We start from the raw sequence: 26,205 nt of genomic DNA, 5'->3' as shown, positions 1-26,205 counted from the left end.
GCTTTACAGTTAGAATTGTGTTCTTTATCTTAAAACCTCACCCTCCATATGTTGTGATGATCATTAGGGCTGTGATGATCATTATCAGTTCTATTTTTGTTTTATCTGACAGAGAAACCTCCTCCAGAAGGCTACTACTATGCAGTGTCTGTGCGGTCCCTAGATTTTTATATTTTTATTTATAATTGTTTATACAGATGCTTATGGGACCTTCTGCTTTTTGGAAGTTGGTCATAAGTATGACCCAAACTTGTGGAGGTCCAGAATTTTGTTTATAAGGTCTTGGCTTAGTTGCTTGGATTGTCCTACAGTATCAAGAAGTGACTCTAAGGTAGATCCTTAACTATAGCTGCACTAATAATTAAGTTTAGCAATCAGAAGCTTTTAGGAAGCTTCTCTGGAATCTTCCATACTTCATAAAGAGACAGTCAATTTGGTGTATATACATTTCTGACCCACAGAAAATCAAGTATTGGAAATAAAAGTTGAAATAAATCAAATAAAGCTATTACTTTAAAATTACCTCATAGAGAAATAAAGTAGTTGCTAGTGATGTTAGTGATGCTAGTAATGTTGACCTGCACATCTGAACCTAACCTAGCAATGCACCTCCATTTCTAGATTTGTACTCGTCCTGAGTTTCTCTGACCTCACAAAGAGGGCAGTGCTTCTTAGGGCTGTCTGCCATATTTGACTGAGTAGGTTGGAAACATAAAGATAAAAAGTAAAATGTTAGTGATTTAAAATTAGCTATTATGTCCACGGAGCATGTTAGTAGGCCAGGCCTGTTTATCTGATATGAATACTCTATAGTTTTTATAAAACCTATTGCAAGTTTTTGCTCTGACCCTGCTAAATATCTTTGCCAGCAGCTGATAAGTCTGCACTATCTATGGTTATAATTCTAGGATATCTATCTATTAAGGCCAACAGCTACCTCTGATCTGTTAGGGCTCTGGCACATGGGGAGATTAGTCGCCCGCGACAAATCTCCCTGTTCGCGGGCGACTAATCTCCCCGAATTGCCATCCCACTGGCGACAACGTAAGTCGCCGGTGGGATGGCACGCGCTGCGCAGGCGATTTAGGCAAATCGCCAAAGTTGCCTCGCGAGACATTTTCTGCGATTTGCCGAAATTGCGCCGCCGCGTGTGCCATCCCACCGGCGACTTACATTGTCGCCGGTGCGATGGCAACTGATGGCAACTCGGGGAGATTAGTCGCCCGCAAACAGGGAGATTTGTCGCGGGCGACTAATCTCCCCATGTGCCAGAGCCCTAACAGATCAGAGGTAGCTGTTGGCCTTAATAGATAGATATCCTAGAATTATAACCATAGATAGTGCAGACTTATCAGCTGCTGGCAAAGATATTTGTTGGAATTTGTGAATTTGTTGATGCCATCCTCGTCTAAACTGCCTGTTAACTAGCGGATTTTTAGCCAGATATCGGGTGGGCAAACCTTTGGGAAGGCTCTGTACATGGGCTGATAATCTGCCGACTAGGTCTGGTGGGTTTAAGTCTAGATTTATTTACAGTCTATTTAATTGTGAAATAAATAAAGGTTGCATTTTTAATGCAATTGAAAGGCCCAGAAGTACACTAAAATAATAGGCTGTATTTTTACATTTATTCTCTGTAATTAGAAATTATACCTCAACTATATGGTATACTGAATAAAAAAGGAGCACAATATAACACCATAGGAACTGTCAATTCCTAAAACTTTTCTAATCTAAGTGAGATGGCATATGGCTCAGCTTCATTAAGTCATTTTACAGTGTCTTTCTGTACCTCCATCTGTCTGACTTCACTCAATCACTCGCCTTCATATTTGCATTGCTAGATGAAAGCACAGAGAAACATAGCTATTTTCTGCACCACTGGATAAAGCAGCTTAGAAGACTACACTGAGTGTTTCTGACTTTGTTCTGCTCTCCAGCTTCCTGACCTCATGTGTCAGTTCACTCCTCATGATGGAATCCATTCATCATATAATATGACACCCAATCCTGGCCATTCCAATGAGGAAAATCTTATGGGTTTGTTTAAAAAAAAAAGTATAGCATCTAATACCTGGAATGGTGAAGTGGTTGGGATCTGAGGTTTTCTGGATATGGAATCTTTCTATAATTTGGATCACCATACCCAAGAGGATTATTTTGCATAATATGACTGTATGAAGGATAGCACCAGATTAAGTACTGTGCGAGTGCTTAAAAGTTAAAGAGTTTAGTTCTAAAAAGAGTGAGGGAGAATACTTTTTTGGCATTCCAAATATAGGAGCAGCAAGGCAGAAAGATTTTAGACAGGAAACAGCAGTAGTAATGGGGGTTGCAACCAAGTGGTTGGTTTGACAGTAGCAGGAGTCGGCCAGGAATGTATGGAGACACAAGAGAAGAGGTGTAGTGAGGCACAGAGGAATAAAGGGCTTTGAAGGTTATTTCCTTCTCATCTGCAACCTAATCAGGCAGCTACCTACAGTTGGGCAGCTACAAACACGAAATGGAGTATGGAGAGGGAAGGCCTACACTACTCTCCTTCATCAACTCCAGGAAGCCATTCCTTTGGCTTTTCCTAAGAACAAAAGATTCTTTGCAAGACCTATGAGTGTTGCTGCTTTATACATGCACATATGCACACGTACATTGTTTCTAATGCGGAACTGGACTTGTGGAGGTCCACAATTTGATTTCTAGGTATGGCTGAGTTGCTTGAATGTTCCAGTGACATCAAGGGGAAACAGAAAGTGGTGGATCCTTAAAGGACATGTAAAGCCTACATTTTCCTACAGTGTATTTAGGTTGGGTGTGTCTCTCCCACCCAAATGGCATCATTTGTACTGCATATATCCCTCCTCTATTTGCCAGCACCATCACATTTTCCTAAAACAAATAGCAGCTTTCACCCGGAAGCCATTTTTCCTCTAACACATCATCAGTTACATTTAAATCTGCAAGAAGCATACACACACAAAGACCTTTATTCAGCAAAAAATGTCATCAAGGATACAGGCTCGCACAGGCAGAACTGTCTTTGATAAAAGTTCTGCTTTGTTTAAGCACTGTAATGGTTAAGCTAAGATCAGGTGAGGAGGTTAGGAGAAAATAATAGGGGCAAACAATTAGAGCTGAGTTTCTGTGGGAACCAGCAATGCCATCTCTACATTGGCTGTTAGAATGGAGGGTGTGTTTAATAATCTGAGCTGAGAAAAACTGAGCATGCCCAGGAGCCAACAGCCAAAGCAAATTCCTGAGGGAGGGGGCTGAGTGGGTTACAGGAGAAGGAAATCCAAGTAGGGATGCACCGAATCCACTTTTTTCTGATTCTGCCAAACCCCAAATCCTTTGTAAAAGATTTGGCCGAATACCGAACCAAATCCTAATTAGCATATGCTAATTATGTTGCGCCAGCGCTCTGCAATAAATGTTCAACTTCCGTGTTTACATGACAAAATGTCACTTGATTTTTCGGATTTGGTTCGGCCAGGAGTGTGCATTCGGAATCGGAATCGGAACCCTGCCAACAAAGGCTGAATCTTGGCTAAATCCTGGATTCGGTGCATCCCTAAATGCTACAGCCTTACTATAAACCTCTGGACAACCAGAGTGGCAGGTATTAAAAGATTGCAAAGTGGTTGTTCACTGATTACATTTGAATTTAAAGACAATGGGGCAATCAAAAGTTTTAATTATCTTATTACATTACATTTTGGCATCTTCAAAATCAACATCAACATTTTGGCATATGCTAAATATGAGCTGAAATAAAGTGGCCTCTAAGCTATTACAAAGCCATTTTACAGGGGCTCAAAAGTAATTGGACAAACTAGCATAATAATAAATGTATGATAATTTCCAATACTTTGTCTTAAGTCTGGAAACCATGGATATTACCAGATATAGGTCTTATGGATGCTTTTCCAGGCATTCGCTGCAGCCTTCAGTTGCTGCTGTTTGTTGGTCTTTCTGCCTTCAGTTTTGTCTTAAAGTGAAATGCATACTTTTTTTTGTGACTACCTCAGCCGTTTTAAGAATATTCAACTTCATTATCTTGAAACTGTGTTTTGGCTCATTGTCTATCTGTACTGTAAAGTGCCACCCTATCAATTTTGCAGAATCTGTCTAAATCTTAGGTAATGTCTGGTTTTTATTGTGCAAAAAAACAAAAACTCAATGGAAAAATTTGCCATCTTAAAGCTTGCGAGTTTCTGTAGAAGTCAATGGGAGTTGCCATAGGCAAAGTCAAGCCATATTTGCAAACTCAAATTTTTTGACTCTTTAGAGCTCATAAACTCGAAATAACCAAGATATTCCAGTTTTTTTAATCAAACGAGTTTTCCTTACTAATAAATAAACGGCCATTCAATATGCGATAAGCCCAATAATGTATAATGTGCAATCTGAGAACACACCTCCTTTAGTGCTACTTATTTTGTGACTATTTTTCTTTTTTTCTTTTTTTTTAGCCTTTTGGTGTAAATCAGCCTGGTCCTTATATTATGTATACAACAGTAGATGCAAATGGATACCTGAAAAATGCATCAGGTAGGTCACTATTTCATTTTAAAGGTTACCTTATATACATTTATTAGTTTGTAGTGTCTAAAATGATCATGGCTTGACTGCATAAACATTTAAGTATGTTGGTACAGTTTTGCAAGGAGCTTGTCATTAATTTGTAAAAATGCAATGTAAGCTATTTTTGTCTCACACCCTTCTCGTATAGATTTATAAAATGTGTCTGGAAAGTCTGGAATGTTGTTAAATACCCTACCTTGTTATTCTTTAATTATTACTTTTGCTATTATAATACATTTGCATCTAAATATGTTCTTGACAATTAAAGGAGAAGGAAATGCATTTGGCATTTTACTGCCAATAGATTGGCCACATTAGTGCAAGCTAGAGCACTATATTTATTCTGCAGAATGCTTTGCCATACCTGAGTAAACAGCCCTAGAAGCTCCCTCTGTTTGTTTAAGATAGCAGCTGCCAGTTTAGCTCGGTCTCCGTAGCTTCCATGCTGGTAGCTCAGATCACACATTCTGATGGGCGGGGAAGTGAATTATTATTAATTCTTATGGGGGGGCAGGAGAGAGGAGAGAGCTGTGCAGACTGGGGCCCCAGGAATGAAGGATTTTTCTAAGAGAGGAAGTCAGATACCAAAGTACATGTTTATACAAAAGAAGACAAGAAATCCTGTCTTTCTTTTGATAAAGGACTCAGTGCAGCGTTTCTGTGATTTACATAGATCTTTCTGATAAAGCTTACTTAGTTTTTACCTTTCCTTTTCCTTTAAAGGGATACTGTCATGATTTTTATGGTATACTTTTTATTTTTAAATTACAATGTTTACATCACAAATAATTCACTCTACCTTCCCATTGTTCCCATTGCTATCTTGTTACCTTCCCATTGTTCATTGTTTTGTTGATCGGCTGCTGGGAAGAGGATGATATCACTCCAACTTGCAGCTCAGCGGTAAAGTGTGACTGAAGTTTATCAGGGCATAAGTCACATGGTTGTGGCACCCTGGGAAATGAAGAATATGGCTAGCCCTATGTGAAATTTCAAAATTAAATATAAAAATATCTGAATGTGTTTTTAAAAAACAGATTTCCATGCAGGATTCTGCTGAAGAAGCTCCATTAACTGATGTGTTTTGAAAAAAAAAAAATGTTTTCCCATTACAGTATTCCTTTAATTTGTCATGGAATTATATTAATGGCCCACTGTTTGTAAGAAGTTCTACTTTCCCACCCTATGCCCTGAATTACAAAAAAAGCAGTGTGGTCTACTCTGTGGCTAGGGCACAATGAGATGTTGGCAACATTTTATTTCTTTTCCAGTTTAGACTGTTGGGTTGTAGGCATTTAATTTATGTTTAATACTGTCTCCCTGTAAGGCCCTGTTAACGCTAGGATAAGATACAATTCATTTTGGTGTATTTACCATTGATTCTGTTGCAAAGGCTGGCTTAGTTTACATAACCAAATTAAGCAACAGTCAAAAACAGTATCCTCTAGCTGCAATTTTGAAAAATAAAAAGGAAAATAAACGTTTTATTACGGTGAGTAGTATATTAATAGAAGTACAGCTCTTGTCAATATCTTCGTTATAACCATACAGTCAATAGTTAGTGAATGTTGTCTACAAATGAATACACCTATGCTCTAGTCTTTCAACTATTGATTTTTAATGTTACTATTTATAAAAGGCAGTGTTCGATTTTGTACTTGATTGGTTAACTAAAGAGTAGAGGGTGGTAAAAGTGCTACAGTTATTTTTTTAAATAGAATGCACTAAGTGTACTAATGGTTTGAAGGCACACATTTATGAAAACATTCAGAAACATGTGTTTTTTCCATTCGTAGAATGGAACTTAATAAAATCTGGTTGTATGATTTTCCAATTGTTCCCTAGGGTTTTTTTACATTTTTACTAGTCAAAGTTTCAGAGGTGCATAAACTGTTGGCTTCAGACTGACCACAGCTTTTCATATCCCTGTCTATATTCCTCCGTAGTTCAGTAGTTTTGTTGCTGAAGTCAACGTGGGCATGGCCTGACATCACTGGAAATGTTGCCAGAGACAGTAATGGGATATCAAAGACATAATCAGCCTTTACAGCCACATACACTTGCTTTTACTCGGTAAACAGATATATCATGGAACTGCTTGTTTAGCAAATCTGAGCAGGAAGATGTATAGTGGCCATTGGAATGGTTTTAATAACTCCACTACTCTGATTGTATGTACATTATGTTACTCAGAATATCTCCTACATTTGTTTAAACCTTTATCTGCGGATATGGGGGCACATAATATTCCTGTTTTTCAGGACTGTGTCTTGCAGACTTGTTACTTTCTTTAACATAGTGAAAACACTCTGGTAAGGCTTGACAGGATTTGTAACCTAACATCTTGCTATCAAAGGTCATTTTGGGCTGCTTGCATAGGGTTATTTCATTTTACTGTCTCTCATTCTGTTTTCTTGCATAGGTTTATTACATTTATGCTTCCCTTTCTCTTTTAAGTCATCACAGAACCTTAAAGAATTCATATTAGATCTAACATATTCGTAAGTGGCCTTGTATGTGCATCTGAGTAAGGTATTTTGTCAATGAACTGCTTTTGTTATGACATGTTCTTTACATATCTTATTAACAGTCTTCCAACTGTAGTTCCCAGTGACCTTTATCCCATCTGTATACAACAAATTAACAGAAGCTGTTTCTCATCTCCCCTCAATACACTTAGAGTGACCTGTCACCCCAAGAAACAATTCCAACTTATTTTCTGTCGTGTTTGTTAAGTAAAATAAACTTCATTTGCACTATATAAATTATATAAATCTCATTTCCTTGAGTCTTGGAATTAGGGATGCTCCGAATCCAGGATTCAGTTCAGAATTCGGCTAAAATTCTGCCTTTTACAGCAGGATTCGGAATCCATGCTGCTGGTCGAACTGAGTCTGAATCCGTAAAATCATGTGACTTTTTGTCACATAAACACAGAAGTTGAAAATATTTCATGGTGCTCAATTGTCTCTAAGCCTTTGTTATCCTGATTTGCATATATAGTAGATTCAGTGCATCCCTACTTGGAACGCACAATCAAAGCAAGCAGGTAGGCACTATTTTTAAGGCAAACTTTGTATGACCTCAAAATCTTGTGTATGTGCCAGAATAGGGGACCTCATACCCATGCTAAATGATTAGATGGTGAGAAAGAAGGGGTAATAAATGGAGTGTAGTGACAACTAGGAAGTGCAGAATGGAAAGTGAAAGTAATATATGATTGACAGCTGTGATTTTTAAATAGCTTGATAATTGGTATGGATGTGTTAATAAAAAAAGGAATTTTTAGTTCATTTGAAAAAGACTTTCATTATAGAGCTTAGTATAGTCTAGTAATATATGTCACCATATTGTATTTTATCAAATATCTGGAGGAAAGCATTGTCTTTCCTTTCTGTCTTTTCTTCCTTTGCTTTCATTTCTCCTGCTCCCCCCTCCCACAAGAATTCATAAGAATTCATTTCCCCTCCCATCAGAATGTGTGAATCTATGCTACCAGCAGCAGAAAGCTATGGAGACCAAGCTAAAATGGCAGCTGCTATCTTAAACAAATGGAGGGAGCTTCTAGAGTTGTTTACTCAGGTATGGTAAAGCTTTCTGCAGAATAAATATAGCATTCTAGGTGGCACTATGTGGCTGATCTATTGGCAGTAAAATGCCACAATGACTTTCCTTCTCTTTTAAAGCTTAAAGGAGAAGGAAAGGTAAAAACTAAGTAAACTTTATCAGAAAGGTCTATGTAAATACAGCCATAAGCACTCACAGAAATGCTGCACTGAGCTCTCTGTCAAAAGATTTGTTGTCTCTGTTTTCCTGTGCCAGAGACACGCAGCTCTCTCCTCTCCTGCTCCCCCCTCCCACAAGAATGCTAAGAACTCACACCTTCCCCTTAGGAATGTGGATCTGAGCCAATCAGCAGGAAGTTTCCTCATAGTGTTACTAACTGAACATGTACACGGGTCTTGGTCTCGGTGCAGGAGTGAGGCATTATGGGAACTTTCTTTACACAGCTCAGCGTTTGTTTTTCCTATGAGGCTTCTGATCATCTGAACGGGAGAAATATGGGAAAACTTAAGGGCACTATTGAGAGAACCGAAGGTATGCCTGCAGTTTGAGATGAACTCTTTATTAGCCTTTCCTTCTCCTTTAAAGCAGTTTTTTGGGGGGTTTTTTGTACAAAATGCATCAGTTAATAGTGGTCCTCCAAAAGAATCCTGCATTGAAATCTGTTTTTGAAAAAAACAAAGAGCAAACAAATTTTGTTCTATTTCAATTTGGAATCTGACATGGAGCTAGACATATTCGTAGCTTCCCAGGTGCCCTCAGCAATGTAACTTGCAGTTTGATAGTTTGATAACCTTTAGTCTCCCTTTACTGCTGTGCTGCAAGTTGGAGTGATATCACCCCTCCCCTTTCCCCCCAGCAGCACATCAGCAGAACAATGGGGAAGGTAACAAGCGAACAGCCTCCTGACACCTCCATTGTTAAAATGCTAAAAGGCTTTTCTTGCTTTGACTAGCAAGCTTTAGCAAACTCTGTAAAAGGACCACCAACACAAGTATAGAGATCTCAGGTATGGGAAAAAAACCTTATCTAGAAAATCCCAGTCCCAAGTATCTGGATAAAAAAATCCCATACCTGATGATAAAATCTGAAATTTTTTTATTAAAGTAGGTCAAGTTGAAACATATTGCTTTATTTTCTTTTTTTTTTTTTTTTTTTTTTACAAAAATATATCTTTAAAGAAGGCACAAACTTTTTATATTAACACTTATCAGTCTTTTTCCAGACTTTTAGAAATATCAGATAGTAAAAACCGCTATCCATTCCAGCACATTTTAAACTCAAGTAGTTTATGTTGAAATTCTCCACTGCTCCCTTGCCTTAGCCAGCCTGAGATAGAAGTTCAGTGAGCCATGCAGACTGAAGATTTTTGAGGCATACATTTTAGTTTCCTTTAAAACATTTTGGCTGCTCAGAAAAAACATAAGGAAAGTTTGACTTTTCATTAACAATTTTGCAGACTTAAAAATGAATCTGATAAATAAAATTGTAATGGCAAACGTTTTATAAACCTGTAGCTCCGCAGTAACACAATGTTTGTGTACTGTTTATTTTATGTAAATCGTTCTAGTCTCATATATTTTATTTTTCTTGAGCGTACCCATTTTTTTCCCATTTTTAAACTATAATTAGTTCAGTATGGGATCCCCCCCCCCCCGGCTATAAAAGCCCCCTGTATCTGCCCTGCCTCGACCCCGATCACCTCTCCCTTATCGCATATCTCTAACTTAAAAAAAAAACTGAAAACTAAAAGAGCAGTGCAGCAGCATACCTGGGTGACAGCAAGACCCGAAGACTGTTCGCTTGAAGGGAAGATGTTGCCCAGGTACGCTTCTGCATGCTCTGCTCTTTTAGGTTGGGGTTAGCGATAGGAACAGTTTTATAAGTTACAGACTATGTGATAAGGGAGGGGTGAGGGGGGTTGAGGCAGGCCAGTTAAGGGGGCTTTTGTAGCCAGGGGAGTATAGTTCTCCTTTAGAAATTATTAAATTTTTCTCTGTTGCAGTTAAACAGCCCTTTGTACTTTATTCCAACTAAGACATAATTAATCCTTATTGGAGGCAAAACAAGCCTATTGGTTTAATTAATATTTAAATTAATTTTTAGTGGACTTAAGGTATGGAGATCCAAATAACAGAAAGAGCCCTTATCCATAAAACCCCAGGTCTCGAGCATTCTGGATGATGGGTCCCATACCTGTACTATCAGTATGTAATGTAGCTTACATTGGACTTTTAGGTGATGTACATGCTTCTGTATATTCAGCTTTTGTTCTGTGCTCTGAGTCTTAAGAACAATGGTACAAGGTTAGTTTTGTCACTGAAGAAAAACTGCATTTTTGTGTGATTTAGCTGTTTATGATACCGCCATTCTAATGTTAGTCTGTTGCAAGATATTTTTGTCACCTGCAAGGGGTGTGATTTTCTGTAGGCGGTAAAGCACCAGTGTGCTATTTCCATTATAATCTTTCTGCAGTCAAACAATGGCCAAGTGTAGCCTCAGTTGGTTTTACTGAATCATAAATCATATGCTGTTAATTCTACAAAACTCATAGTAGGTTTATCAAGACTGTTTAGATACAGGGGCTGATTTGCAAAGTTGTCCTTATTTGTTAAGATGATTACTGCTTGGTAAGAAAAAAATACCAAAGCTTTCATATTAGCCTTTTTATTCTGCACTGGAACAATTTGTTCTAGCACAATTGTTAATCTCTGCTTGCAATTTGCATCAGCTGTAATATTTTATATATAAACTACTACAGTAGCCATGGGACTTCCATTCAAGTTCCAGTAGGGTCACAGGGCCCACATTTGAGTAACAAATAAGCTCTTAAGAATATATTTTTCGTATTTTGGTGGCAATAAACAAGGGTTGGATATAATTTATTGCTATCTACACACCAATAGAATGAAAATATAATTATATCAAATAGGACTTTTACTGCCAAGAATTATTTTATTTGAAAGCAATTGACAAACAGATTAACCTTTAAATCTAAATGTAACATTTTAACATTTGGTGTAAATGGCCCTTTAAACACTTCAGTGTTGCGAGTAGATTTTTTTTAAATAATAAAACTATGAAACCAATAATTGAACTAAAATCTTTTACAGACAAAACAATGGGACTTTCTTATCTGTATTGTAAATATGTTGGGATCTGTTCAACAGAACCTGCACATGCTTCATTGGTTTAGTTAGACCCCTAGTGAGATGCAATTATGGGGAACAGACGTTTTCCCAAGAACTGCTGTGCTTTGACCTGCAAATCAAAAACTGAACTGACATTAAGCTAAAGAAACAATGCCCTTTAAATGATCCCTGTCATAATGATCTTAATGTGTAAATCAAAAAGGTTTTAAGCCTTGGTGGAACAATTTATAGTATCATATCCCCATCTACTTGACTGCTTGGTTAGACAAAGTGGCAATATGTAAACATGGCAGTATCTGTGGCAGTCTGTGGGCTTAAGCAGTGTTGTAAATGGCATCTTGCTTTGTTTGGACCAAAGTTGTTGTATCCTGTGAATAAATACCCTGCTGCTAACTTTTCAGTAAATGGATGTTCTAAATAGTGATGTTTGGGTCATGAAAATCCCAACTTGTTCCCAACCCTGACCCGCACCCAGTCCTGACCTGTAGAATGTAGGGCTTGCACACAGAGCATTTTAATTGTTTATATCAAAAGGCCTGATATTAATTACAGCTTCTTCCTATTCCACCAAAAAAATCAATCACTCTACCTGTTCCACAGCTTAGCCAACATAGTTTAAGTTCTCCGATATCAGTATTGTCCTGTTATATTCACCAGAGTGTGCATGGATATTGCAGTTACATTCACAAAATGGGAATAAGCTTATTTTCAGGCTGTTTTTCTGATCTCATTTCATATTAACTATTTTAATACTGATTTTCCAGTAATAGTCTGTGAAATAAAATCCCCAAAAACTGCTGCATTGGGTTCCTTGATTTAATTCCTGCCGCTGCTTATCTCCTGAAGCCTATTATCTCCTTTGCTTTATTGGTTGTCTGTGCACAGCATATACATGCATGGGGTCAGATTAAACACAAAAGCCAAATGGTTTTGTATGTAGAGCAGTTTACAATGGTATATATCGGAGTAATTTACAAATGTACAATTTTTGAATGCAATTTGCTACATTTTTTTTCACAATTTTAGCATTATTGTGACCACAATCATGAATCGTATCAGCTTGAATTGTGCCCGATCAAAACGTATAAAATTGTGCTTGCCTTTTTCGGTAAATCTGGTGCAAGTTGTGGATAACATTGTCATGGTGGGATTGCATCACATTTGGTATGCAGCATCGAAACAAATAAGCGTTTGATTCTTTTGGTGCAAACCTGCTGTGCCTGTAGACACGACCCACTGCGGGACAACCCTAGAGTAACCACCATTCTTAGAAAGATGGTAGCTCTAGTAATTAACAATGTAGGTGCATTTTAACAAAATTCATTAGAAAAGGCCAGATAGTCACAATGGCGTTTAGTGCAGCTGTACAAAAGTACAAGAAATGTGTCTGGATTCAAGTACATTTAATGAAATGTGTCAAGAAGCTCATCATTTGCACCCATTTCAGCACAACTGCCTTTGCAGCTGTGTTTGTAAATTACAAACTTGTACTGTTTCAAAGTGGTACATTTTTGGGCAAAAAAATTAGCAATCATTGCATTAGTAATCAGTGTAATAAGTGTAATAAGTGCACTATTCTCACTAACTGCCATTTCCCTGATGTCTTCACTAAATTGCCCTAAATATACACAGTAGAACCCCCATTTTACATTTTTCAGGGGACCAGAAAAAAATAGTGCAAAATATGGGAAAATGTAAAATCAGGTAAGTTTATTATGTGTTATATATTAGTTGGACCACAAAACAATGGTGTAAAATAGGGATGCACAGAATCCACTTTTTTGGGTTCGGCGAAACCTTACGTAAAGGATCCGCCGAATCTGAATTCTAATTAGCATATGCTAATTAGGTTTTGGAAGGGTTAAATCAACAAAAAGTCACATGATTTTTAGGATTTGGATTCGGTTTGGCTAGAGGCATAGATTTGGCCAAATACTGTTGAAAAAGTCCATATCTTGGCCGAATCCCGAACTGTATCCTGGGTGCATCCCTAGTGTAAAATGAAGGAAAACTGAGGGGATGTAAAACTGAGGTTTCACTGTATTATGTTTTGGGTATGTATAATCCATTCCCAGACCCATATTCCTATTTTGCATTTTTCTTCCAAATATTCTTTCCTGCAGGATTTAATGACTGTGTGTGCTGTATAATTTAAATGAATCTCTTTACACACGCTATAATCCTTTTCAGATCTTTTAGGCTTCTATCTCCATAAAGAAATGAATGCAGTCCACAGATTGGCAGGTCTACCTTACAGTTGGAGCCGTAGGAAAAAAAAAAAACAGCTGTGGCCTTTACTGTTCAATTCCTCAAATGTCCTAAAATGAAATACACAATTGTCGATTAAAAGCACAGCTGTTGCACATGGAAAGAAATCTCGAATTGGCATTTAGATCTGTTTGACTGTAAAGCTGAATCTTAACAATGGCAGTGGGGGATGCCCAGTATTCAGATTATTCTCCTTAGTGTAGTAAAAGGCAGTGCTCACAGTAACTCATGAGAATATGTCAGGCAGCAAAGGATTATACCATAAGCGCTTTAGGGCAGCAACTCATGGTGCTTTGACTACTCGAAGCAGATGTATTACAGCACCAATAATATGTGCTAACAGCCAGAGATCTTAAAGTGTAAAGCCATGGTTTAGTATTTATGGGAAACCCAGCAAAGGCCGGATACAATTTTACTCTTACTCAATCATCAGTAAATCATCTGCCTTTTCTACTATGCTGATCTGCCCTTTGCTTTGATAGTATTTTATTACCCCAGCATTGTCACTGAAACACTAAGGGATGCCATTACTGTTAATGCTGGGTGACTATTAGTATCATGTAGAGAGTTATATTCTGGCACAATTTGCAATTGGTCTTAATTTTTTATTGTTCATGGTTTTTGTACTGTTGAGCATATTTTTCAGAAGCTATCCAGAATGTAATTTTAGCAGCTTTCTTATTGCTAGGGTCCAAATTACCATACCAACCGAGCAGTGGTACGAGTGAGATAATAACATATGAATAGAAAGATAAGTTAAAAAAGAAAATTGTAGCCTCACAGTGCAATAGTTTTTTGACTTCCAGGGTCAGCAACACCCAATTAAAAGCTAGAAAGAGTTAGAAGAACATTACAAATTATTCAACAACTATAGAAAATATGACATAAAGACCAATTGAAATGTTGTTAAGAATTGCTTATTTTATAACTCACTAAAACTACACCTTTATAAACCTTTTTAAATTCACACAGCATGCCTGGAATTCCAGGTCAAGTCTGTTGATATGTATTAAAACACTTCACTGTTATATACCATATATTTAATCATAAAGTGTATAAGAGCAAGAATAAAACACTCAATTAATATCCATCCATAACTCTGTCTTGTTAGAATCTGTCACATCTTTATTAAAGCAAGATGAAAGCATCAAACAACACAGTTCAAATAAAATGTGAACAGTCCCACGCTGTGTTTATACACGAGGAAACTAACAAACATTGCATTGTTTGACATAATGTCCAAGCAGTTCATAGGGTGCAACAATTTCATGAACGACAGCTTTCCTGTATTCCCCTATGAAGTAGTCTCAAGCTGTTCTGGCAATTGTTGTGGCATCTAGCCTAATATGAAGTGGCAGGTGATGCAGTCAATAAATGTAGTATAGGCAGTGCGGCAGGTCATTTCAAAGGGTTTAAACAAAATCAGACTCCTGCTTTCACTCTGACTAACCAGTTGCAAAAATAGAATTACTTTTATTGATTGGTATTTAGCATGTTAGCCAGCTATGCTTTCTGGGGTGAACCCATTAGTTACAAGGCGTGTTCGCATTCTCTGTATATATCACAAGCTGTTTAACAAAAATGAGTGCCTACTGTTCCTGTATTAGTACAGTCGATAAAGGGACATACCTCTCTGTGCGTTTTGACTTTATAGCAGCAAGAAATGAAAGGCTGATACAGAGAAGCACGTATTACTGTGCAGAGACTGGAAACATTTGCCATTTATAATGCTGATTATTGGTCATACTACATGTTTGAAGGACAGATTTTTGCATTTAGTAATTGTATAATAAAATTAAGCTTATGGAACCCTTCAGATTCCTGGGGAGGTGGAAACAAGAAAAATAATGATATATTGATAAATACAAGGTATAATTCTAAAATAAAAGTGTAGTGACCCTTTAAAAAATAGAAAATAATTATTTCTGAGAGTGTTTTAACATATGCAGCAAGAGCAAATCCTTAGTCCTTTGTCATTATACACAATGTGACTTTTTACAGCCATTTTTTTTTTTGCTGAAGTGGCATTTTAATAAGCAATAAAAAATAAGCATCCCACAAGAATAAATCAAATACATATGAGACATGGTTACTTAAACACAGATACTGCTGAGCATCAGCCGTTTGTCAGACGTATTTTATGCTGGTAATTTGTGCAGTAGCTAAACAGGAGGTATGTAGAACAGTATTTTAGCAGGGCATCAACAAATCAAAGTGAACTTAAAACTTATACTCACTCTGTTGCTTGTTTGGCAGTGTGTGTTCATTTTGTTTGATAAATGCTAACCATTGTTAAAGGAATACTGTCATGGGAAAACATGTTTTTTCAAAATGCATCTTTTAATAGAGCTTCTCCGGCAGAATCCTGCATTAAAATCTCTTTTTCAAAAACACAGAATTTTTTATATTTCATTTTGAAATTTCACATGGGGATAGCCATATTCTTCATTTCCCAGAGTGCCACAGCCATGTGACTTGTGCTCTGATAAACTTCAGTCACACTTTACTGCTGAGCTGCAAGTTGGAGTGATATCACCCCCACCTCCCAGCAGCCGATCAGCAGAACAATTGGAAGGTAGCAAGATAGCAGCTCCCAGTAGATATCAGAATAGCACTCAATAGTAAGAAATCCAAGTCAGGAGAAACAATAGGTTACCTGAAAGCAGTTCTAATGTGTAGCGCTTGCTCCTTCTGAAATTGTATAATTACATTTGTTGGTTCAGGAATTACATTTGCTATGTAAATACTGTAATTTAGAAATAAATAGTATATCATAAAAATCATGACAGAATCCCTTAAAGGAAAAGGAAAGTCATTTTGGCATTTTACTGCCAAAAGATTTGCCACATTAGTGCCACCTAGAACACTATATTTATTCTGCAGAAACCATTACCATACCTAAGTAAACAGCTTTAGAAGTGTTCTCCGTTTGCTTAAGATACCAGCTGTCATTTTAGGTAGCTTCCTGCCTGCAGTCTAGCCTTTATAGCTCAGATCACACATTCCTAAGGGTGGGGGGATGGAGTTCTTAGCATTCTCGTTGGAGGGGGCGCAGGAGAGCAGACTCTGGCCACGGGAATTAAGGATGTTTCTGAGAGAGGAAGTCAGACACTGGAATATCATGTTTATGTAGGGATCCCCAAAATTGGCCCCCAGGAGTGTTTCCATTTAGACAGGCACTAGAGGGTTGCCTCATGAGATTTGGACACCTAAAGGTGGTCCTAGTTGTTTTTGTGTGAAAAGGGGAGTTTCCCTGTAGTTCAGGCAGTGGCCACTGGGTGGTGTGTTACCTCTGTAACCTCCCTCTGTTTAGAGGCTTACAACGGGTTAGCCTTTAGATAGTAGCACGGAGGTATAGCTCACTCTAGGAGTGGGAGACAGGTTAATTAGTGGGCAGACATCGCCCCTACAGGAGATAGAGGGATTAAGATCCCCCAGCACTCATAGCTAGAGTCAGGGATAACAGTATTAAATTCAGGAGATTGCCTAATCCAGTGGGTGCTCGGGCGTGAGTACCGGGGTTAGGACTCAAGGGGGTGTCCGCTTGGCTGGAGTACCAGGGAGAGCCCTAGAGAGGGTCTTCCGGCGTGAGTACCGGGGGGAACCCCAAATGAGGATCACTTGACGGGAGTACCGCGAGTAGCCCCAGAGAGAGAGGGTCTCCAAAGGGAAGTGAGAGGCACAGGTTACAAAGCAGATAATAGCTGTGTAGATTTCCATTGTATTCTACAAAGTATATCTGTTATCTGCTATGAAACCTGTGCCTTTTCTCCTTTTTTCACTTTGAATGGCTGCCCCCATGGCTACACAGCAGCTTTGTTTATATAAACTATACTATGGTTTCTGGATCAAACACAAGTTTTAGGGCAAGGGCACAAGGGCCGGATTGTCCGCTTATCCACAGGCTGACAATCCTTTCCTATGCTTGTGGCTGCACCTGGAAGGACTGAATCCGCCTGGGTGCAGTCACACGCAGGCAATATCCGTCAACGAATGCCAAGTCTTACCTGCAGGTTGACAGTCTGCCTTGTGTGCCCTATCCCTTACCATTGCAGTGCAATAGTATATTACTCACTTGGATGCACAATCATTTTTTTGTTACTGTACCATTAAGTTGGAAAATACTAGTGTGTACTGCTAATAGGTTTTGAAGTGCATGGAGACTGCCTCAAATCAAGGCACTTATCTGAGCAGTATAGCTGATAAGTGCTCCTATTGTGCAGTTCTGTATTTTGAATGGCAATTTGGATTATAGGCAATATAATTCTGTGGCCTTTTATGGAACCCTTCAGAAGCAGATTACCTGTTCTACTCCGGACTCCTCCTTAATCTTATTAAATTCCTGTTTTTTTACCACTTTTAGATACAAAGGTTTTCTCTCTCTGTAAGTGGTTTATGCTGGTGTTGTAAAAGTTAATGACTTTCCCACAGGGATATTTCAAGGACATTAGGAAGGGCAGCACATTTTCGTTTATGATAGTCCAGGATGCCTTGTCCTACTGGGATGGGTGAACATCTGATCTGCTTGCATTGCAGCCCATCTCTTATTCTTCTCTACCCTCTAGAGGTGCCCTGTACATTTACTCACTAACGAGTGCCTGCCAACCAAATGTAGAGGGTTGTTTACTGTGATCCTCATGCAACCGCTAGAACATCAAGGGGACCAAAAGCATTCAGTGATTGGCTGTTATAAAGTACAGGTATAGGATCTATTATCCAGAATGTATGGGAATTATTGAAACAGCCTTTATCTGGAAAACCCCAAGTCTGCTAAAAATCATGTAACCATTAAATAAACCCAATAGGATTGTTCTGCCACCAATAAGGATTCATTTGTATTTTAGTTGGGTTCAAGTACAAGAGACTGTTTTATTATTACAGAGAAAAAGGAAATCATTAAAAAATAAGGATTATTTGCTCCTATGGGAGATGGTAGTACTGTAAATTGGAGCTTTCTGGATAACTGTTTTCTGGATCCTACAACTGTAACCATCTAAATGGTTTCCTTGGTTAATATAACTTGCCAAACTTTACATCTTTTATTATTGAGCCCCCACATTCTCTCTAGCTAAAACAGAGCATCATGGTGATATTATCTTCATATTTTTGAGGGGTTTTATCCTCTATGAGGATAGCAACATTACAGAGGTGTATAGCTGTCAGTATTTCATAGAATCCCCAAGAACACAGGAGAGGCTTTTATTATAGAATGAAATAGCTGTGACATCAACATCAGTGGAACTGATGTGCCCGAACAAATGTAGCAGAATGAATAACGGAGTTGTGAAGGGAGATGTTCATAGAGAAGGTAATGATGTAGTGGCCAGAGAAGAAAAAATATTTAATTTTGAGAGCTGCAATTGCAGAGTGACTGTTTTATGTGGGTCTAGTTGTTATTAACTATAGTGGTATCTCTATACACATTTCTACTCTGGTGTTATTCATTCTTCCCTTTCCTTGCTGTAAATGTGCTTTATTGTTTCCATTGGTCCACTTATCTTTTTATTTTCTTTGTTTCTTGGACTGGACATAAACATTATAGGTGCTAAACCTCACAAGTGCACTTGCCAATCAATCTATATTCATATTCAAAACTAATTGCTCATTGGTTACTATGGGCAACTGAATTTGTGCAATTTAGCACCCAGCTTTGTAAATTAGTCCTGCTGTCTGCTACCATCTCAATGGAGACTAAACTCAACTGTGAAGGAAAGTTTATTTAAAACTTTATGCAACCATCTCTTGATAGTTTCATAGTTTTTGCATGCCAAGTAAAGGGAAGTAAATATCCTCTTCTTACGATATAGAGTTTATTTATTAAAATAGGTGCTAATTTACACCAGTGTAGTGATAGAGTTATTGTTTTTTTCGGTCACATTAGATGTTCAGATTTCCAGTTAAAATTGCACCAGGTATTTTTGGGTGTTAAGATGCCTGTCCGAGCTGGCAACAAGACACCCCATGCGCCTTTGCCCTTACAGACAACAGGGTTGTAAATGAACCTATATAAAGCTAAATAATTCTGCTGGAGAGTGTCAATATGCCAAAATTAGCTGCTAAATTATAAAATCCCAAGCACCACATTATTCTTGTATTGCAATCTCCTCCTAAAGGATTGCAACAGATTAATATGGTCCGAAAGCTAGGTGGCCAAACCAGGCAGAGATATGTTGATTTGGCAACACAGAGACAAAAACAAGAAATCCTTTGCACTTGCCTATATCAAGATATTTCAAACATTAAGAAATATTGTGCATTTAGCTACCAAAATACCCTCCCCTTTGTTCCATATATTGCACTATATTCAAGCTAACTGCATCAAAACCATCCCCGGTCTGGCCAGTCCTACAATCATGTTCATCTGATTCATTAATTTTCACAGGGACTAGCTTTTACCTGCAGCTTGTTTGCTTTCAATGTTAAAACATCCAAATGGTTACCCTTTTTATTGGCCACCATAGGGATTACCTGACTAAAGTTGGCATGATGGGAGTTGGCCAATACTCCTGTATAAACTATAGCAAAAAGGGAAAGTTAAGCAATTTTTATTAAGTACTGTTGCAATACATGGACAACTATCCCTGTTTTGTTTAAAGAGTATTTGGCAGCTACATACACAAACATCCTAATGTCCTATATATTAATAATGGGTGAAGTGCAGAGGATCTCTTGTCTTTGTCTGTATGAATTTTGTGATCACACCCTCACTGAGCAGAGCTTAACCTAACTACAAAAGTGAGTATTTCAGTGTATGACAAGCACTAGGATCCTAATTGTATATGTAGCATTCCTGCTGGATGTCAAAACAGACCTTTAGATTTTATGCCTCACATGAGCACCAGTTAATCCACCCCCATTCATGCACCAAAAGTTACTTTTTCAGAACTTCTCCCCAAAACTGCCCAACTTTACATAACATTATTTTCTAGAAACGGTATATCTTTATATCTTTTAATACATCATGCAACATCACTATCACCTAAATGAAGCATAAAGATGTTATCCAATTATAACGCAAAGTATATATGTATATATATATGTATATATATATATATATATATATATTATAGTGTGTGCATAGTGCTTTGCTTTATAGTTGGATTACAGCTCGTGTTTTTGTTGAGTGGACAAGCTGTTTACCATTTGAACTCCCCAGCAGTTCAAGCAGTGAATAACATTAATTACACGGTGTGGACAATTTCCATTTTTACTGTGGGTGGTGAGAAATGACATGACATGAGTGCATTTTCCCAGCAGACTGTCAATTCAAGGGTGTGAAAGAACAGATTTTTGAGCTATTGGAGAATTAGACACTTTGTTCATCGTCTCTGTGACTAACAGTGACAAGCAAATTACACTGGAACAGCAGTGTTAATGATAACCTGCCACATCATACACCCCACAGCCGGATACCAGCATGAGCATATTTACACCGAACACAGTAAGAAAGGTTTTAGATACTGTCCTAAAAAAAGTCACTATAAGATATTATATCCTCAATATTTCCATCTATTTCATCAACTACCACACATAAAATGTTAGTCTTTCAGATAAACAATAATATTACATTTTGTGTCCCTTGGGATTTTCCATTATTCAAATGTCCCTGTTACTTCCTGTTTGACATAATGTGGGCCAGTTGGGTGTGAACTTGCAGGTTGTGGAGTTAACTTCTCATCTGCTGCTAGGGAGAATAAAGCTGATTTACATGTTATATACAAATTAGCCTGTAGATTATTGAATACCATGGCCATACATGTTTGCCCATGAATGTTTGTTGTAATGGATACTCTTGGAACATTGTAGGAAAGTAACCAAAGAAATTGAATGCATCTTTTACCTAATTGGTTAAAGGAAAAGGAAAATCATTTTGGCATTTTACCAATAGATTTGCCACATCAGTGCCACCTCGAACAATATTTATTCTGCAGAAACCATTCCCATACCTGAGTAAACAGCTTTAGAAGCGTTCTCCATGTGCTTCAGATAGCAGCTGCCATTTTAAATAGCTTCCTGTTTGCAGTCTAGCCATTATAGCTCAGATCACACATTCCTTAGGGAGGGGGTAGGGAGTTCTTAGCATTCTAGTTGGAGGGGGAGCAGGAGAGAACTTCCTAGACTCTGGCCACTGGAATTAAGGATGTTTCTGAGAGAGGAAGTCAGACACTGGAACATCATGTTTACAAAAAAAGAGACAAGAAGTCCTGTGTTTCTTTTGATAGAGGACTCGGTGCAGCATTACTGTAAGTGCTTATGGCTGTATTTACATAGACCTTTCTGATAAAGCTTACTTAATTTTTACCTTTCCTTCTCCTTTAAGGGGCCTAAAGATATGGAGACATATAACTACTACATAAGTGTAGAACATAGGTGTTTAGACAATGCAGTGTAACAATTGTTCACTGCCTCCCTTGAAAGGTATTTCAATATATAAAACTGTATCGTATTGGTAGGAGCAGGAGAGAACCTCACAAAAGTTTCTTTCATTCTAGATTTTATTGCTTTGGGTCCCCCTAGGAGATCAGCCCCACAGCCTGGAAACTTCTAGTGTGCATGTTTGGTCTGTTAAACAGGGAAAGCATATTTATGTGAAACCTTTATAGGCTATCTGGGTTGGATATTTTCCAAGCTTTTAGGATAAGTAGGTTGAGTCCCAGAGGTTACCTGTCTGTCAAAGAGACCTACTTTTCTTGAATGGTTGAAAAAAGCAAAATGTCAATTTTTAAAGATGTCTTGTGATAGTTGGAAGGCACATTTACTAGAAATTAGTGCTGTTATTGTTTTTTTATTTTTTCTTTCCTGTTTATAATCACTGTAATTTAAATTCATACATATTTCATATGTTTGAAACAAAGGTTTCATAAAGGTTTTACTCATCTGGACAGGAACTCCAGGACCTTTATACAAAATACACTTGCCATTCATGGTCATGTTTGTGTTTAGCTATTTTATGGAATTTTGTAGGGTAGCAAAATCCACCTGTGTTATGATTGGGTAAAGTGGAAGAAGTATATCTGGCTACTCAACATTCATAAGTGTTTCTTCTATTAAAAAAGAGAGGGTATAAACAGAGGAAAATCATTTCTGTTCCAGAGAAACTCGGCAAAAAGGACAAAGAGGAAACTCTCCTATGTAAAATATAAAATACAGGGTGAATGCCTAGAAGTGAACTTCAGTAGATTCATTAGCCCTCTGGCTCATAGGTTATTAGATGGCTTATAGTTATGGGTCATAGTACTAAACTGATACAAACTATAAGCACTACAAATCTGTTGTTCCTCTTTAGCTATGAGTCTGCAGTGCATCCATAATGACTCTATGCTTACATTGTATAAGCTAGTATTTACCAGTGCATTCAGTGGGCCACATTATAATGCTGGTATGCAGTCAAGCAAGCATTAGTAGTATACTCAATAATCCTATTGGGGTGGAAATCACAGCTATGATTCAGACAGCCTTCCACTTAATTGAGAGGTTAGATACAGACTTTAAAGTATGCAACATCCCTGCACAGGCCTGTCATCAGAGTTTCTAGAGTTATACTATCAGTGCTTGCCCTTGTCAGTTATGGCTCCATGGTGTTATGTGCTTTTTTTTAATACTTTTTTTTTTTTTTTTTTTAAAGGTACATTTTTATTGGTTTTACAACATCACAAAACAAAAATACAAAACAGTGTTTAATATATTGACATTGGAATGAATGGTCTTTTTTAATACTTTTATTTATATATGCTCAGCACATAGCATCATTTAAATTTAAGATCTGAGAATTTAACTTTTCACTTTGGGCCATTAAATGCACAAGCCTTCAGCTAAAGTTTATGGAATAGCCTAGTGGCAATAAAGCTCTGCATGGACATGAATCTTATGGGTTATGTAATGAAAGGCACTAAGTATGCCCAGGAGGAGTAACCCATAGCAACCAATCAGCAGGTGGCATTTACTGGTCACCTGTTTAAAAGCAAACATCTCATTGGTTGCTATGGATTAGTTCTCCTTGGCACATTTAGTGTCTTTTATTACATATGGGGGGGTAGTGTTTTTGGAGCGTCATATTAGGAAGTGAAGATCAGTTATTTACAACCTCTCAGCTCTGCATCACCTGTTCATATTGTAAGTGCTGTGGCATTGCCCGCATTGCTTTAGGTAGCCTTCCTTTTATTTCTACTGCTCAAAAACTTGTGTTTTCATTTAAAGGTCAGTGATCCTACTGTGACATTTACTCTGCCCACGGTTTATTTGGAGTTTCATGTAACTGGCTCACTGCCAAGCAGATTTGAGATTGCACAAATTGTGGTTCCCTCATTCAACCATACTATTGTATGTGATCATTTGTCATATAATAGATTGGTGGGGAGGAATTGGTGTGGCATTTTAAAAATCTGTGTTTTATTCAATGTAGGTGTGTGTGTATGTATATGTGTGTATGTTTGTGTATATATACATATATACGTATATACATATATATATACATTCCAAAATTACGGAGTAATACAATATTTGAACTGCACAAATTATTTCCAGTCTCTCTGTGTTTTTTAGAATTTGTTATTCTATGTTACCTGACTCTGAACGGGAGTTAAAATGTAAAAACAAAACCACACATTGACAGTCATAATTCTTTTTCTTTCCAGCTGGACAGCTAAGCCAGTCAGCCCACTTATCCCTGCAGCTGCCGTACAACGTTCTGGGGTTAGGCCGTAGTGCTAACTTCCTAGATCATCTGTATGTGGGTATTCCTCGTCCTCCTGCAGAAAAGGTTAGAACAAATGTCTTTCATTCTGAAAAATCAATAGTTTACATTCAGTATTCAGATGCATTTGGTCAGGAGGGACAGATCAAATTGTTGTGGTTGGGAAGGGGCTGTCTACAAGTGTAGTAGTTTTTTTTAATAGGGCAGTATACATCCTTGTTCAACATAATTACAGCTTGTTCTGAACATACATTTGCTTATTGTTTAATCATGGAAAATCTATGTTTCTGCTTTTTTATTAGCTAAACTGGAGCTAACAGGGAAATTGAAGCTACTTCATGCTTGGTCTTTGTGAGGTAGATAAAGAGATTACCAGTGCACAGATACCAAAATAATCTAATAATAACCTAATTATCTACCTCGCAAAGACCAAACATCGAGTAGCTTCAGTTCCCCTGTATTCTTATACTAGATAGAAAAAAAAATAGTTGGGATGCTTATAGTCTGAAAAATGATCAAAAATGTTTGATGAATGATCAAAAATGTTTGATGGAACCGTTATCAAGGATGACTTTTTCCTCTACAAAACTCTATTGTGTCCAGTATTTATCTTCTACTTATTGAGGGCGGTTTAACGCCAAAATAATTAAGAATGAACCACAGCTGTTGTGATTGAAAATGTTTGATTTCCTGTCTTTAAACACAACATATCTATTTGCTTAGTCATGTGTGGAATATTGTTTCCTTGTTTTTTTTTAGCCAATACGGATGCAAGAATGGACTGCAATCATCCCAAATTCCCAGCTAATTGTCATTCCATATCCACACGATAATCCCAGGAGGTAATAATGTGCTATGCCTTAAAAGAAAAAAGGATTTTTCAACCCCCTTTAGTTAATAGATAATTCCAGCCACTTTGTCCATAATATGTGATTATCATTAAATGTTCTTGTCTTCTGAATACATGATAATATATATTAATTCACAATTTACAGTATGTTTAGCAATTTGCCCAGAAATCTTCATTATCTTTGAGAGTGTTTTGTTAAATAGTATTTTGTATGCTTGGATATTGTAGTAGAGGCAATAGCAGTCTGCATAAATACACATTCTCAATAGAGAGAAAATTACATTTACATGATAGGAAGAAAACAATGAAACGTATTAACATTCTGAAAACAGAAAATTAAATCCAGTATATTCAACAAAGAAGAATGCAGATAGCATGCAGTGAGGGGTCAGAGCATCTCTGAACAGCACATAAGGTCTGACTGATAAAGGAAAGTATTATGTGTTTTCTTTATTAAAAGTAAAATGAAGACTTGTGTGCAAGACACTTATGGTTATATGCAGAAATAAGAGAGATATGCATTTTCTGTAGGCTTCCATCACTGCATCGTGGTTGTAAATTGAAGCTGCTCTTCTGACTGGGCTCCTTCTTATATTTGTGAAGGAACGTACTTAACATACAAAAAGTGCCCTTTTAAAATATAAAAATTTTAGGGCGTAATTGCAGTGGGCAGCTTGTGCTTTTTCCCTGCTGTCAGCTGCGCTTAAAACCACTTTCATTAATGGTACCTGCGTCAGATGTGCTCTTACCACTTCTGTGTAGTTGTTGTGGTGTGCACTTAAAATTGTATCCTGACAATAAATGGCGTAAGCTCCCAGACTGCATATATCTGTGTGTGCGGCTCCGTTACAAAAACAATTTAGTTGTTCTCAGCACCTCTCAGTCATTCCTTCCTTCCATTCTAAATCAGGCACTGCTGCAGGGGAATCCAGAAGCTACCACCATCTCCTGACCAGACTTCCCTTTGCATCTGCAGCAGGCCCAATCCTACACTTGCAGGTTAAATGACACTTGCATTCTGGGGAATAAAAGCTGCATTTTGGGAGAAAGAAACATACCAGTTGCGCTTCAAATTCAATTGCTCAATGAGTCTGCCCTTA

General features: G+C 37.6%; 1 protein-coding gene across 2 annotated transcripts in view; it reads left to right on the top strand.

Moving 5' to 3' along the window:
• Positions 1–26,205, top strand: part of itfg1 (integrin alpha FG-GAP repeat containing 1) — a 109,305-nt gene that overhangs the window by 74,345 nt on the left and 8,755 nt on the right. For both annotated transcript variants that reach the window (XM_012961169.3, XM_012961170.3), the window contains exons 14-16: positions 4,467–4,545; positions 24,197–24,321; positions 25,015–25,097. In XM_012961169.3, the coding sequence (XP_012816623.1) occupies positions 4,467–4,545; positions 24,197–24,321; positions 25,015–25,097 (287 nt within the window). The remainder of the gene's footprint in view (positions 1–4,466; positions 4,546–24,196; positions 24,322–25,014; positions 25,098–26,205) is intronic.

The sequence above is a fragment of the Xenopus tropicalis genome, chromosome 4 (assembly GCF_000004195.4).
Source record: "Xenopus tropicalis strain Nigerian chromosome 4, UCB_Xtro_10.0, whole genome shotgun sequence".
NCBI lineage: Eukaryota > Metazoa > Chordata > Amphibia > Anura > Pipidae > Xenopus > Xenopus tropicalis.
This window is presented reverse-complemented; position numbering and strand designations above follow the sequence as displayed.